We start from the raw sequence: 14734 nt of genomic DNA on the forward strand, positions 1-14734 counted from the left end.
ATTATAAAACTTATGTGGAACAATAAAAAATTCAAGACTAACCAATAAAAATTTGAAGCACAAAAAGTTAGCTTGCTGACTCAGGCGGATGGGGGGGTGGGGGGAGGGGATGGGGGTATACTTACATGATGAGTGCAATGCACACTGTCTGGGGAATGGACACGCTTGAAGCTCTGACTCGGGGGGATGGGCGGTACATGGGCAATATATATAACCTGAACTTTTGTACCCCCATAATAAGCTGAAATAATAAAAAAAAAAGTTAGCTTGCCCTTGCAGGTGTCTAGACTTCTCAGGAAGCCCCAGCAATCGGGCGTGTGGACTTAGCGCAGGGACGGGCAGGAATGCCGGCGGCGCAGACCGTGCGGAAGCCACTCTGCAGCGCGCAGGGCAGTCTCCTCAACAAGTGGACAATTTGTTCCCACGCAGGAAAAAAAAACCAAAATCGGACACTTACCTCCATTTCCCACACTTCAAATTCAATTCCGGATGGATTGAAGTTCCACATGTGAAAAAGCTAAAAACTACAAGTTTCAGGAAAAAATGTAAGAGAATAACTTTATGATTTCAAGCAAGGAAAGGATTTCTTAGCAAGACACAAAACATGCAAATCTTTAAAGGAAAAAATTAACAAGGTCAATACCATTAAAATGAAAAAATTCTGTGCACTGAAAGTCACCATAGGTAAGAGGAAAAAACAAGCCAGAAATGAGAAGATTTTTACCATGTATAAAATCGACAAAATATAGGCATCCAAATTATATAAAGAGCACTTATGAGTCAATAAGAAAAGACAACACAAGAGACAATGGAGGAAGGCTTTGCACAACACCAGCCAGGGAGCTCTGAGACAGCAGCCACGTGGACTGGCTTGGCCCCCGCCGTGGGCAGGGCACCCCTTCACCCCGTCAGATGGGCGACGCCTTTCCTCTGCCCAGCAGTGTGAACAGCGGGACCCACTTTGGGAAACAAAGGCAAGATGCAGGGAAGCGGAGCCTCACTTCTTCCCAGATGCGGTAATCCACGCCCATGCACACGTCACCGCTCACACGCGAGCACGGGAAATGCGCATGGCATGGTCACAGCAGCGTGGTGGGACAGAGCAAAACCTGGCGAGCTACGTGTCCCGTAGGAAAGTGGGTGGACGGATCTAGTCCCAGAGAAGCACCACACGGCGGCTGAGATGCACTGCGGCCGCCGACTGCGGCGCCAACCTCGCCGAATGAGCAAAACGAGAGGCAGAACCACCCCTCAGCACGACTCCACCCGCCTCGGGTAAAACCCCACCCCGCACCCTGGGGCTGCACAGCTTGTGCCGGGCGTGGACGCCTGAGAAATGAAAGCGCAATCCTGTACCCCCAGCTGACTGCACGGCCCCCTCTGGGCCAAGGGGGCCCCAGGGAACCCTTAGAACTGAGTTCCCGTCCGAGACGGGAGGGGGTCGGATGCGCCTGGTCACACCCCCTCCCTTGCCCCCGCCCTCAGCTCTCCCTGGGGTTGGGCAGAACTGGACTGGGACAGACTTGTCCACCGGGGCTTCCAGCCACCCTCTGGCCAGCTCGGTGGCCTTCAGCGCCGGCCCACCCTTACTTCAGGCACTCACGTTCCACAAATCCGTCAAGGTCAAGGTCTAGGTCTAAGCTCTGCCGCAAAGCCCTCTGAACAGCGGTTCCCAAAGCACCTGGCTGCCCCCATGACAGTCTGGTAGGAGGTGGCCCTCTGTGTCCCGCCCTGGGTCACCCTGCTTGACTGTGAACTAGCTGGACAACATGGCACAGCCGTGTCCTTGGTCTCCACACTCCCCATCGTGAGGTCCGTGGCTGGTGTGGGGCAGGTGGAGGATCCCGTCATAGCTGGTCCTGGATGCTGACGGCCGGAGGGCGCCATTGCCCTGTCCCTCTGTGTCCTTCGTCCCCCGCTGCAGAAGAGGAGGGGCCCCGGCATGTCGGGAGCACGTCAGATGCCCCCGTCCCCCGCAGGCCTCTGGGCCGCAGCAGCCTGCAGAGCCCCGGCCACACTGTAGGTCGGTTTCACTCTCTGAGCAGGACACTGAGGAATGGCTTCAGGAGGCGGGGTCCCCCCACCAGGCCCCCCGCCACGGCTCGGCCCACGTGTGCTGTGGCAGAGACGGACAAGCCCGACTGGGGCAGGTGTGCGCGGGGCCCCCCTGAAGAAAAGACCTCGCACCAGCAGATGGCCTGGGATCCATCCTCACGAGGGCAAAGCTGTCACCAGCCCAGCAGCCTCGGTGCCAGTCCCCGTGCCGTCCGCCAGCATGTTGGCGGTGCAGGGAGGGGCCGCGTGGGGCTCTGCGGTGGGCAGGGCCAGGCAGGACCCCGGGAGCTGCTGGCCATCTCCCCGCTGCCCACACCCCAGAACCCCAGAGCCCAGCGTCTTGGAAGAGACACCGAGGCCTGACCCTGGGGCTGTGGCTGTTTTCTGAAGAAGGCGTGGCCTGTGACCTTCAGGTCGGCCCCACGGGGGAGTGGGGGGTGAGCGTTTTCACTCAGGGCTGAGCACGAAGGATGACCCAGGTGACCCACGGCGGTTTTCCTGTTTTCTACAAGTGAGATATGCTGTTTGGAAATCTCCCAGGAAGACTCCACACGATGACCTATTTTATACATGGTTTTGACCAGAGGACAGTCCCCCAATGCCAAGGACAAGGGAAAAGTCATCTGGGGGCAGGTTGCCCCAAACCCTAAGCAGGAATGGAGTTCAGGATAATGAAAGTGAGTTGCTGTTGTCTGGGACAGAGAATGTGAATAACAGACTGTTCGCTTCCCTCCTGCTGTGGCCCGGGGTGAGGTGCCCATGGCGCGGTCACACTCCCGTGGGGCTCAGCAGGCGGCAGAGCTCAGACACAGGTCGCTGGGAACCTGCCAAGGGGCAGGAAGAGACGCGTCTCCTGAGGGCAGGGTCAGCTGGGGCTGTGGGTGGAACTGCCTGGCCCTGCCGGGGACCAGTCTGTGGACTCAGAGTCACTGCAGCCACGTCTGCACCAGGGGCCTCTCTCCCAGGCCCAGAGGAACCCCGAGATGGTCGAGATGCTCGGGGGAGCCTTGGAGAATTAGGCCAGCTGGGGCAGAGGAGGTGCGGACCTCACTCACTGGAGGCAGGGTTTGCAGGGTGCCTCGTACCACGGCCGGACCCCAAACCCAGACAGACGGCAATGCCCACCATTGACACGCCCAGGACCCCGCACCTCCTCCCCGGACCCTCCACTGGCCCCCGGCACCCCGCACCTCCTCCCCGGACCTTCCACTGGCCCCCGGCACCCCGCACCTCCTCCCCGGACCTTCCACTGGCCCCCGGCACCCCGTACCTCCTCCCCGGACCTTCCACTGGCCCCCGGCACCCCGCACCTCCTCCCCGGACCTTCCACTGGCCCCCGACACCCCGCACCTCCTCCCCGGACCTTCCACTGGCCCCCGGCACCCCGCACCTCCTCCCCGGACCCTCCACTGGCCCCCGACACCCCGTACCTCCTCCCCGGACCCTCCACTGGCCCCCGACACCCCGCACCTCCTCCCCGGACCCTCCACTGGCCCCCGGCACCCCGCACCTCCTCCCCGGACCCTCCACTGGCCCCCGGCACCCCGCACCTCCTCCCCGGACCTTCCACTGGCCCCCGGCACCCCGCACCTCCTCCCAGGACCTTCCACTGGCCCCCGGCACCCAGCACCTCCTCCCAGGACCTTCCACTGGCCCCCGACACCCCGCATCTCCTGCCCAGACCCTCCACTGGCCCCCGGCACCCCAAACCTCCTCCCAGGACCTTCCACTGGTCCCCGGCACCCCGCACCTCCTCCCCGGACCTTCCACAGGCCCCCGGCACCCCGCACCTCCTCCCCGGACCTTCCACTGGCCCCCGGCACCCCGCACCTCCTCCCCGGACCTTCCACTGGCCCCCGGCACCCCGCACCTCCTCCCCGGACCTTCCACTGGCCCCCGGCACCCCGCACCTCCTCCCCGGACCTTCCACTGGCCCCCGGCACCCCGCACCTCCTCCCCGGACCTTCCACTGGCCCCCGGCACCCCGCACCTCCTCCCCGGACCTTCCACTGGCCCCCGGCACCCCGCACCTCCTCCCCGGACCTTCCACTGGCCCCCGGCACCCCGCACCTCCTCCCAGGACCTTCCACTGGCCCCCGGCACCCCGCACCTCCTCCCAGGACCTTCCACTGGCCCCCGGCACCCCGCACCTCCTCCCCGGACCTTCCACTGGCCCCCGGCACCCCGCACCTCCTCCCCAGACCTTCCACTGGCCCCCGACACCCCGCACCTCCTCCCTGGACCTTCCACTGGTCCCCGACACCCCACACCTCCTCCCTGGACCCTCCACTGGCCAGGGGCAGTGCTGCAGGTGGTCTCACCCGTATTTTCTAGTTAGGAGCAGCAGAAAGAGGGTTTGAGCAGGAGGCATGACTGGACAATTCATACCTGCTCTGCTGTCTTCAGCCACCGGGGTCTGTGTCCTGCAGTCATGTAGCTCCTGCTGTCATGTCTGGATGGCAGGGCCACTGGAGGTGGCAGCGCCTTCCTGTTTTTGTTTTTGGTTTGTTTTTTCCTAGAGTCTTGCACTGTCACCCAGGCTGGAGTGCAGTGGCCTGATTCTAGCTCACTGTAGCCTCCACCTCCTGGGCTCAAGCAATCCTCCCACCTCAGCCTCCTGAGTAGCTGGGACCACAAGCGTGCGCCACCACTGCCAACTAATTTTTTTATGTTTTGTAGAGATGGAGGTTTCACTATTGCCTGGGCTGGTCTTGAAATCTTGGGCTCAAGCGATCCTCCTGCCTCAGCCTCCCAAAGTGATAGGATTACAGGTGTGAGCCACCTTGCCCGGCCCTTCTTGTTTCATTTTGTTTGTTTTCTTAAAATAGAGCAGGGAGTATATCTGGTAGACTTGGGCTGGCCCAGTGGGTCAGGTTTCTTACAAAGTCCTGGGCAGCTGGAACCAACCATTTAATTATGGCCATCATCGTCAGAATTTTTTGAGAAAGGGATCCATTTTTAAACAGTTTGAGGGGAAATTATGTTCTGGAAGCCTTGGATCCTCTGAGGAGCCGGAGCCCAGACAGAGCCCAGAGCCCAGAGCCCCGGCTTCAGGTGCGCTGCTCCGGTGGGCAGAGTCCTGCTGTGGCTGGGGGGGGGGGGGGCGGTGACCAGGTCACCAGGCCCCGTGCAGTGGCTCTGTCCAAAAGCAGCCCTGGCAGACATCACGGCAGACGGGCGCACAGGTGGCATGCACCAAAGAAAGTGCTAGAGGACAAAGTTACTGGACCTGCAGAATACGTCAAATTCAACAAAAAGGGGTTTAAAAGTGACGGAGAAAGATGAGGACCAGGGAAGAGGAGCTGCTGGGGGGGCTTGTGGGCTGCTACAGGGGCGGGAAAGCACACCGCACTGTCACGGTACAGGCTGGCCCAGGCAGAGTCGAGGACAGGACGCTGGGTCTCCAGACGCCTGCAGGTGTGCAAGGGACAGTGGCCACCTGTCAGCCTGCGTGTCCTGAGCTCTTGACACACTCTGGTCCTCCCCATAACCCATTTTACAGATGAGAAAACCCAGGGGCCCAGGGCTCAGGACCTCGCCTGGGCCAGACGGGCACTAAGGGGCAGGCTTGGGGTTTTAACCTAGAGGCCCCCAGACGCCAGAATTGAAGCCCTCTCCCTGTACCGCACTGTCCCACTGAAACACACTTCTGCTCCCTCACCAACTGTCCCTAGGAGGGGGAACCGTTTTGGACATGAGCAAGTTCCCAGGACTCCGGTGAGTTCCAGCGGAAGCCAAGTGGGCTGCTCTGAAGGGAATTCAAGTGTGTGACGGGCGTTTGGACAGAATGATCTTTATGGTATTTTCTGTCCCTGAGATTCTAAGTCTGCAGAGCGACTCCACCCTGGCAAGTGTCGTGAGGCCAAGACCACCTGCAGGGGAGCAGCAGAGGCCACTCTGAGCCCCCACAGCCCTGTCCTCCCGGAACTGGTGCCTGCCCCGTCCCCGGCTGCAGGGGGAGCCTCTGCACACGCGTGTCTCTGTGTGCACAGGCCCCTCTGGCCACAGGCCGACGTTTGGCTCCGACCCCACCTCAGTTGCGGGCCACGTGCAGAGGAAGAGCTCACGTCCAGCAGCAAAGCAAAGGCCTGGCAACGTCATCAACTTGCTCTGAGATGTCCCGGGACCATTTGGCTTCTTCACGGAGTTCCTTAGCCTTTGGGCAGCTGCTCTTTCCAAGAATGCCACTTCCGTACAGGCTGCCTGGACGCTCCCAGGTCCCCAGGCACTGTGTTAGGAGGAGACGTGAGCACAGGATGATTCGAAGAGCCCATTTCCTAACAGGGTGGTTCTTGTAGGACCACCCAAGCTTCCCCCTTACTGTCCGGGACGTGCATATGCGTGTACATCTACGTGCGTGCCTGTGTGCCCACATGCGAGCAAATGTTCACGTACATGTGTGTCCCAGAATGTCAGGTGGCCAGGGGCTGGCTCCTACACGCTGAGTTTCCCTGGCAGAGCGAAAGCAGGGGTGGGGCCTGGGCCTCAGAGCTGACCTTGGCCCAACTCCGGGGGGCCCTGGACATCTGTGAGTGACACTCAGGGCGAGGGAGCCCGCAGGCATCTGCCATGGCTACCCTCATGGCCTGTGAGCAAGACAAGGCCTGACCCACCTGCGCCGTCCCCAGATACCAAGTGGTCCCAGGGCACTTTGCCTCTGTCTTCCGAGAAAACAGCGTACCGTCACGCAAAACCTGTCTGCATCCAGGATGTACATGGATGCGGGACTTTCCAGAATTCCAGATGGAGGCCGGCCTTCCCCCCTCCCAGGACCTGAGGTAGGACATTTCGCTCATTTTAGGTCCCAGCTGATCCCCCCATGACACACGGTCTGGCTCCTTCTCCATCCCCCTTCCAGAAAGCAACTTTCATGGGACGGGGGGCTTGACAAGGCCACCAGCAGGACAGCCTCTGAGGCAACAGCCAGTGCCCAGGGGAGGGGCCGTGCAGGTGGGTGACTCCAAGGGACAGTGGTGCCTGGTGGTCCTTGTGTCCCCTTGGAAAAAATCTGTGAAGACTAGACACAAAGAAACAAGAGGAGGCAGAGAGTCACATTCTCTTGTATTGTGGATAGTTCATCCCTCTCTTTCACAGCAGCAACTGAAACCAACAAGCACGACGCCTGCAGCATTTCACCTGGAAGACACCGCCACACAGAGCCACCCACGCTCGGGCGGGCTCACCTGCCCGAGGACACAGAGATCCTTGCATAGCACGGCAAACACAGCTAGTCCTCCGGGACACAGGCCTCTAAAGTCTAGGCACCCCCACCCCTGACAAGCTCTATAGACCAAAAACACCTCTATCCTCTGCTACAGAAAGCTTGTGAGTAGCAAAACTTGTAAAAATGAAGTGTACAAAAGGAAACATCCATATAATACATTTGCACCCTGTATACAACGTATCCCTTCAAAGCTGGCCGACAGTGAGTGTGGCGACTTTTCAATAATAGAAAAAGAACCCCAATGTCTGTCCCATGCACTAGAGTCAATGCTTTGTGTGGTTTTTCCAGAGAGATTTTCATTTAGTTACAGTACTTGCTGGCGGTCTTTGTGATTAGGAAGCCAGTTGAGTTTCCTGGCATTTAGGCAAGTAACATTTGATTGTCACAACGTACAGTTCTGAGACAATAAATACAAGTAGATCAGATGCATTTCTTCATTGTATCAAGTAACTCCAGTTTAATTTAATACAATTTAGTGCATTTCAGTATCTCATTCACAGTTCGACTTCTGTCCAAATACTTTTGTAACAAAAAGAAACTGAAAAGTTAATGAGAAACTCCAGGTGAACTTGTCATTACAAAGCTTAAAATTTTAAGACAATTCAATGATCCTTGAAAAGCATATACGCTACTGCTGCCTGGGGCTGACCAAGGCCAACGTCTCTGGGAACTTCCTAAAAGTGTTCTTGTCGCTTTATCTCCCGAGCAGTTGGTGTGAATGCCACCATTTTCCCTGAATTAACAAGCAGCAAATGCTTGTGATAAAACTTAATTTATGTGTGTCCACCCCACTCACGCAGATTGCAGTGTGACATCTTTCACCCAAAAACCATCCCTGTGTTTTAGCATCCTGGCCTTGACATGCAAGAACATGGAGCGTGCGTGTCCACACTCACCCTGGCAGCCCGCGGCAGGGTGATGGGACAAGCCCGGAGCCGAGCCCCTGGTGTGGCCGGGCCCGCGCCCAGGCCCAAGGTGCTCTGGAGGGGCTGCCTTCGGGTTTGGCCAGAGAAAGGGGCAGGCACTGGGGCCAGGGACGTGCCATTCCCAGAAGGCAGGCAGGCACGTCAGGCTCGAGTGTCAGCCCGGAGCCTGGCTACACCGCAGAGGGTTAGAAGCCACGTCGCGCCGTGGGCGCTGAGCGTTGCGTGCCGGGGCTGCATGCGGCGGCTACTGGTGGGAAGTGCGCAGCACGGGTGTGCGTGGGGCCGACGATTCAGGCGAGAGTCAGCAGGGCCGAAAAGGTTCTATTTGGCTTGTCCTAAAAGTGTCTCGGGCAGGGATAGAGCATGCAGAGAAGTAATTCTTCACCCCAAGTCTGACAAAGACTGGCAGTCACTGCGGGCGTGGACAGCCGCTCGCGGCTCCTGAATTGCGCGTCAGTGTGACGCGCGGCCGGGGCCGATCGCTGCCTTTTCCTCAGATCCGCCTCAGTGCCCAGCAACACCTCGACCAGCGTGGTGTGAGGACGGTCTCACGCCATGTGCACGGAAGGGGAGGCACCGGGCAGACAGGGGACAGGGAGCTGACACTGGCCAGCGGCAACACCTGCGTTATCCTTTTGCAAGGAAGTGCCTGCGTGCTGCTGTTCCGTGTCACCTCGTGGTTTATGTGCGGAGCTCGTCTCTCCAACCACACTCTGCGCGTCTCGAGGGCGGGGCCTTACAGCTCCTCAAGTAGGGCTGTGCGTCTGCTACCTGCCACCAAGCACCGGGCAATGTCGTTTCTCTGGGCCCAAAGTCTTATCCTGAGCCGCCACTGCACGCCGTCAAGGCCTCAGTCTGGAGGGCACGGTGTTGTCCGACCTGTGAAGCGCTGTCCCCGGGACTGACCACGCCCTTCTCCAGCGTCTGCCCACCTGCATTCCGTGGGGACTGTCACTGCTTACAGCACTCACAGGACCCCACAGAGGAGCCAGAGGGTCCACAGATGCTGGTAGCTCCATAAAGGCACCGTGAAAGGCCACAGACATCTTAGAAGCCTCTGGAACTCCCCAGAGGGGGCCAAAGGAACTTGGAGCCCCTCCCCAGCCCAGCATAGTGTTAGAGGGGTCTGCTCATGAGCCGGCTCTGGGGAGGGTCCACAACCCAACTCCACGGCCAGGACACGCGTGTGGGGAGATGACGAAGATGCGACAGGGCCCTGAGGCAGGTGGGCAGGAGACCCCACGGCACCGGGCAGAGCTGAGACGTGCCAGGCAGTGACCCCAGAAGAGCCCGTGCCAGGCCTGGTTTCTGAAGGGCAGCCTGGCCCAGGAAGTCCCCCCAAGCCCCCATGGCCAGCACAGACTGGCTGGGGGCTACGAGGTCACTTCAGCCCCAACGTTCAGCTTGAACTTGGACGTCACATCAGCAATGAATGAAGCCCAGTAGTAGGGTGTAAAGGGAAAATTTAAAAAGTGCTATTCTGGGGATTTATTGATTTAATTAAAAAAGTTATAGCAGCTCTCCTCCTCCTTTCCTTCTAAAGGAGATGAAAAGCAAAATCCACCCCCTCAAATAAAAAAAAAAAAAAAAACCCAAAACATTCATGGTGTAGTTTTTATTGCTCTCAAAGGCTCGGTTTTCAGACACACAAGCTAAGCTTTCAGACCAGAAGGAAGTCGGGAGCGATTGAAACTTGTGCTTGTGGCCTCAATGCCATTTTAACCTGGGACTCTTTGCAGCACCTTCACTGACTGCGCAGAACTCGCCCGTCATAGATTAATTCCGAAGAGAGGGGGCTTCTCTGGGGGGCAAGGATACGAATCCGACGGCAGGAGAGCCAGACTGCATTTTCCAGGGCGTGTATGTGCACGGTAGTACCTTTCAGTGTTTCTCCTTTAAGATCTGTTAGGTGTTAGTGAATTAGTGAAGGACAGATTTAAAACACACGCGAAGACAGAGGAGCAGCGTGTTACAGAAGCAAACCCCGAAACCCCCTGTGGGAGCACAGCCCGCCCACGCGCAGCGGACCGCCAGGGCAGAGTCGGGGGGCAGTTTGCAGACAGAGAGAAGCGCACCCCAAAACAAAGTGGTTTCCAGTGTGTTCCATTTGTCTTGCTGGCTGGCCCCTTCCCGCCCCGAGGCGCTGTGTCCGTGCCCCACCCTCTCGGGACCAGGCCACGCCACTTGGTGTGGCCCCAGACACAGAGCCCAGCAGCGTCTTCCTTCTAGAAGGAAAATATGCTGTCTTGACAAATCCTCCCCACGCAGGGCCGAGGTGTAAGTATTCTCTCAATTTAGTTTATACTTTTCTCCATGCCTCTTTCCTCCGTTTTTTCCTCAAAAACTCAACCTACCTCTATTCAGAATGCTGGTTACAATAGAGCAGAGAAAACATCCATTTTTCCCCCTAGCTAAAAAATTGGGGGAGTGCGACTTTGAACAAGCAAGTTGCAAGTTTAGGAAGAAAGCCAGATGCGGGTGGGCTGGTGGGGTTATGACTTAGCCGAGCGAGGGAGGGACGGGGCCACGCGGGGAAGTCGGCAGGGACCTTCCTACCGCGCCTGTGGGCGGGCGGCTTCCACGCCTGGCCGCGCTGGGCGTTAAATGTGCCTTGGGAAGAAACTTCTTCCACTTGGGCCGAGGGCCACAGGGACTGCCGTGTGGCCGTGAGGACACCTTCTTCTCTGTCAGGACACTCAAGACGGCGCTGTGGCCGGGGGCCGGGCACCCGCGGGCAGGGGGGCTGCGATGACACCTGCCTGCACAGAGGCCGGCCCTCCCCAGGGACACAGTGCACGGCTGGGGGCGGGGGAGGCACCACCGCTCGTTTCCAGCAGGGAGCTGAGAGCCAACAAGAGAACAGCTCGGAAAAATGGAATCTCTAAAAGCCAACAAGCTCGGTATTAACAGTCTCCAACACCTTTAAAAGAAAGAGGTTTAACGGTGACGTCACTTCTTAAAAAGCACTCTGGAGTGTCCTGCAGGCTGCAGGGCTCCTGGTCTGCTGGGGGTGGCCCAGCACGGCCGTCCCTCCTAGGCACCCAGCGAGGGGCACTGGGGTCCGCTGCCCGTGGAGGGGGCGGGGGACAGAGGACTCCGCACTTTGCCGAGTCCCCGGGGCCCGTTCACGCTAAAAACAGATGGAAGGCGGTGCGCACAGGGCCAGACAGGACGGGGCACACAGGCCAGGGACACGAGAGGGCGCTCGCCCCCCGCCCGCGCGGGCGCAGGCAGAGCCGGGCTTGCTGTGGATCCACCCGTTACATTCGGTGTGTGCTTATCACGAGGAGAGCGCCTCGCGGCCCCGGGGTCGAGAAGCCACGTGCAGTGCCAAGCAGAGCAGCCGAGCCAGCTCTCGGGGCGACCGGGACCCAGTCAGTCCGTTCCCACGAGGATGGCGGAAATTCATGAAGAGACAGTTTTTTGGAGTACAGGGGAAGAGGTGAGGGGCCAGGTTAAGTTCCCAAAACAACTGATAAAAACCAAAAAACTCGATCTAGGCTTCAGGAGAGAGAGCAGCCAAAGGCTCTTCTTGGAAGCAGAGTCTCGAGGGACTCGCGCTCGGAGGGGCCGGCCCTCGCGGGGAGCGGGCATCTCGGCCGGCGGCCTTCCGACCTCACACTCTTGGCTCAAGTTTTATTTGTTAATATTAGTCACCAGTTAATAAGAAAAATAGTTTCTAAGTGTCTTTTTGTCCTCCGCTCTGTGTGTTCTGTTTTTAATCGAGTTAATAGGATACCACCGTCAGGTTGTGTGTGTTCGATCACAGCCATTAATTATTCCTTTTTCTTAAATTCTTGGTTTCCGTAGCTGGAGCCTTTTTCAATTTCAGTTACTCCTATCAGTCTGCGAACTCCGAAGGAAGCTTTAAAACAGGAGAAAGAGAGAAGAGGTCAGACAGCTCACTTGGCCACCTCGCTGTGGAGGGTCCCTTCCTCCGCCCCCTGCCCTCGGCACAGTGCCCCTGCCCCCAGCACCCTGCGTGGTGGCGCCCGCTGTGGGCACAGCCGTCGGCCGTGGCGTCCCCGGGCAGGCCCGCGGGGCTGCAGGGCACGTGGCCGTGTTCTCCACCCAGCTGGGTCAGAGGCGGGTGGACGTTCGGGCCGTGCCCTGCCTGCCCGTCTCTGGCTCCCGACTGTCTGAGCAGGAGGCCTCGAAGCGTCCCAACACACTGGCCCCGCAACACCCCGACAGGGGACTGAGACGGATGGGCAGGACAGAGGTAACCAGATCACATCCCACTTTTCGTAGGTGGTCCCAAACCAATGTGTCATTCAACAGGAGAGGACAATGGCAGTCACTGCCTCTTGGAACCTCCCACCCAGCTCCTGGCAGGGGGCGGGCAGGAGCAGGGGAGGGGCCGGGCATCGCTGCCGGGCACTGAATGTGGCCCGTCTGTCCATTGCTTCAGGGACTGGAGGGCACCCGCGTTCGCCGCAGAGACAGACGGGGTGCTCGCTCTCTGCCCCCAGCCATCTCCTGAGTCCTGGCAGGTGCCTGGCACTGTGCTCAGAGCTGGGCACACAGGCACGTCACTGAGGACCAACAGGTAGGTGGGTGCCGGGTAATGACAATGTCGGGGTTAAACCTTCAGAGTGGCCATCCCAGCCCAGCCTCCTAAGAGCCCACATGCAGACAGAGGGACTCGGGACCCTCTCAGCAGCGTCTTGTGCGGCTGGCTGGGCTGCAGTACAGGACGGCAGCTGTCCAGCTCTCTAAGATCACCCTGCAGCTCAGCGGCAGGAGCCCAGGCTCCGAGGCCACAGGCGTGGGCTGGATCCCGGCTCCCCTGAGGTCTGTGATCACCACCATGACGAGTTGTCCCATCCTGAGCACGTGGCTGGTGCAGTGAGACCCCCACACTGTGGGCTGTTAACACTGGCGTCCCTTACCTGCTCCCACAAACCCCAGGAACGCCAGGATCAGGAGAAGAGAGCCACTCGTGAAGATGCCCAAGACGAAACTGAAGAGAGGGGACAGGAGGACAGTGGCCCAGCAGAGGAAATTCAGGAGGGTCCACGGCCTCCTGGCAGGTTTGAACAGTTCCCCTGGGAACACGCCCTTCTGATTGTACATCTCCTGCAGCGCGTCCTGAAAGAGCCAACAACGGAACAAGAAAGCCAAGGTTTCCTCACGTGCCACGCTTTCCACGCAGGAGAAAATCGCTGGCGATGAAAAAGTGGCTCAACCTAAAACAAGTGTCACATAAATTAAGTGGACAAATCATATAAGCTGCAGGTGGGAGACGACACTGGCTTTACCTTCTTGGAGAATCTTTGTAGCTCGTATCAGAAGCTTGAAAACATATAAGCCCTTTGGTCCAGGAAGTCTCCGAGGAAAACAGCCCAGCGGGCAAAGTTGGGAATGCACAGATCACGCCAGGCACGTGCCCGACACGCATGCAGCTGCTCACCCATCCCGACCCTCCCACAGCCAGCGGTGGGGGCGGCGAGCATGACCCATGGGGGTCCTGCAGCCTGGGCACAGACCCCCGCGTCACCCACTCCCAGCAGAGCCCACAGAAGGTGCTTCGCCCTCTCGTTCCTCGGTTTCCCGGTCTGGCGGGGATGGCTAACGAGGGGCGGGAGGCGGGAGGAGGCGGTGAGACGCGGGTGGAGCCTGGCCCCACAGTCCCACAGACGGTGCCGTCTGCGCGCTCCGCAGCGGCGCGGTCTAAGCACTGGGAAGCCGCCGCGTCGCACAGGGCACAGCTCTCCGCAGCCACCGCACGTGGCAAGACGCTCACAGACTGACAAGGACATACATTTAGGTACTTTAGGGTTTTTGGCAGAAGAGGGTAAAGTTCCATACAATTCTATTTAAATTAAAAAATATCTATGACTGTACATGTGTGTACCAAGCTTGGAAAGACTCACACCAAGTCATTAGTAATTACCGGGGGACGGAATGTGACGGTTTTCCCTATTTTATTTCCTGCATTCCAGTTTCTACAGTTGTGTTTTGTATCATACGCACACAGCGGTGTGTGGGGAGCCTGGCACACACCCGGCCTCGCGGCTGACACACGCCGGCCGCCCTGGCCGTTCCTGGAGCCGCTGTGAGGGGCGTCACACCCGGTGTGCTTCTTATTAGGCGTGGAAACAACCGAAACGTCCACAGATGGGAAATGAGTAACTCAAACAGCTATCGGCGTGTGTCGAGTACCACGCAGCATTCAGAAGGCATGAATGAAATCTGTTTAAGTCAAGGTGGACAGATCTCAAGAACAATGGGACTAAGAAGAGAAAAACATACAAGAACTCTGCGTTAAGTACCAGATGTAATCTAAATGTAAATGTGTAATGTAAATAAAAACAAGGGCACAAAGAGACAACTGAAAATGTCACGTTATCATATTTCAGTATCGTGGAAAAGCACAGCAAACAACGTAAAACACCCAAGTAAATCAGTGATGTCAAAACCTGTCATTTGATGCACTTTGCTTTGGGTTATTCTAGAAAGCAAGTCATCAGGGATGGGGACGAGGCCTCGCGCCTACCTCTGAGCCATCGTCCCCCGACGAGGCGAC

At 58.3% G+C, this 14734-nt stretch overlaps 1 protein-coding gene across 4 annotated transcripts in view; it reads right to left on the minus strand.

Annotated features, from left to right (window-relative positions):
* Positions 1 to 11286: 11286 nt before the first annotated feature.
* The window catches only part of AGPAT3 (1-acylglycerol-3-phosphate O-acyltransferase 3), an 89102-nt gene continuing 85654 nt past the window's right edge, over positions 11287 to 14734 (minus strand). For all 4 annotated transcript variants that reach the window (XM_069474916.1, XM_069474914.1, XM_069474915.1 and 1 more), the window contains 2 exons: positions 13098 to 13296; positions 11287 to 12070 (listed from right to left, as the gene is read on the minus strand). In XM_069474916.1, coding sequence (XP_069331017.1) covers positions 11982 to 12070; positions 13098 to 13296 — 288 coding nt within the window. In that variant the 3' untranslated portion in view covers positions 11287 to 11981. The remainder of the gene's footprint in view (positions 12071 to 13097; positions 13297 to 14734) is intronic.

This window comes from Eulemur rufifrons, chromosome 7 (assembly GCF_041146395.1).
Source record: "Eulemur rufifrons isolate Redbay chromosome 7, OSU_ERuf_1, whole genome shotgun sequence".
NCBI classification, from domain to species: Eukaryota; Metazoa; Chordata; class Mammalia; order Primates; family Lemuridae; genus Eulemur; species Eulemur rufifrons.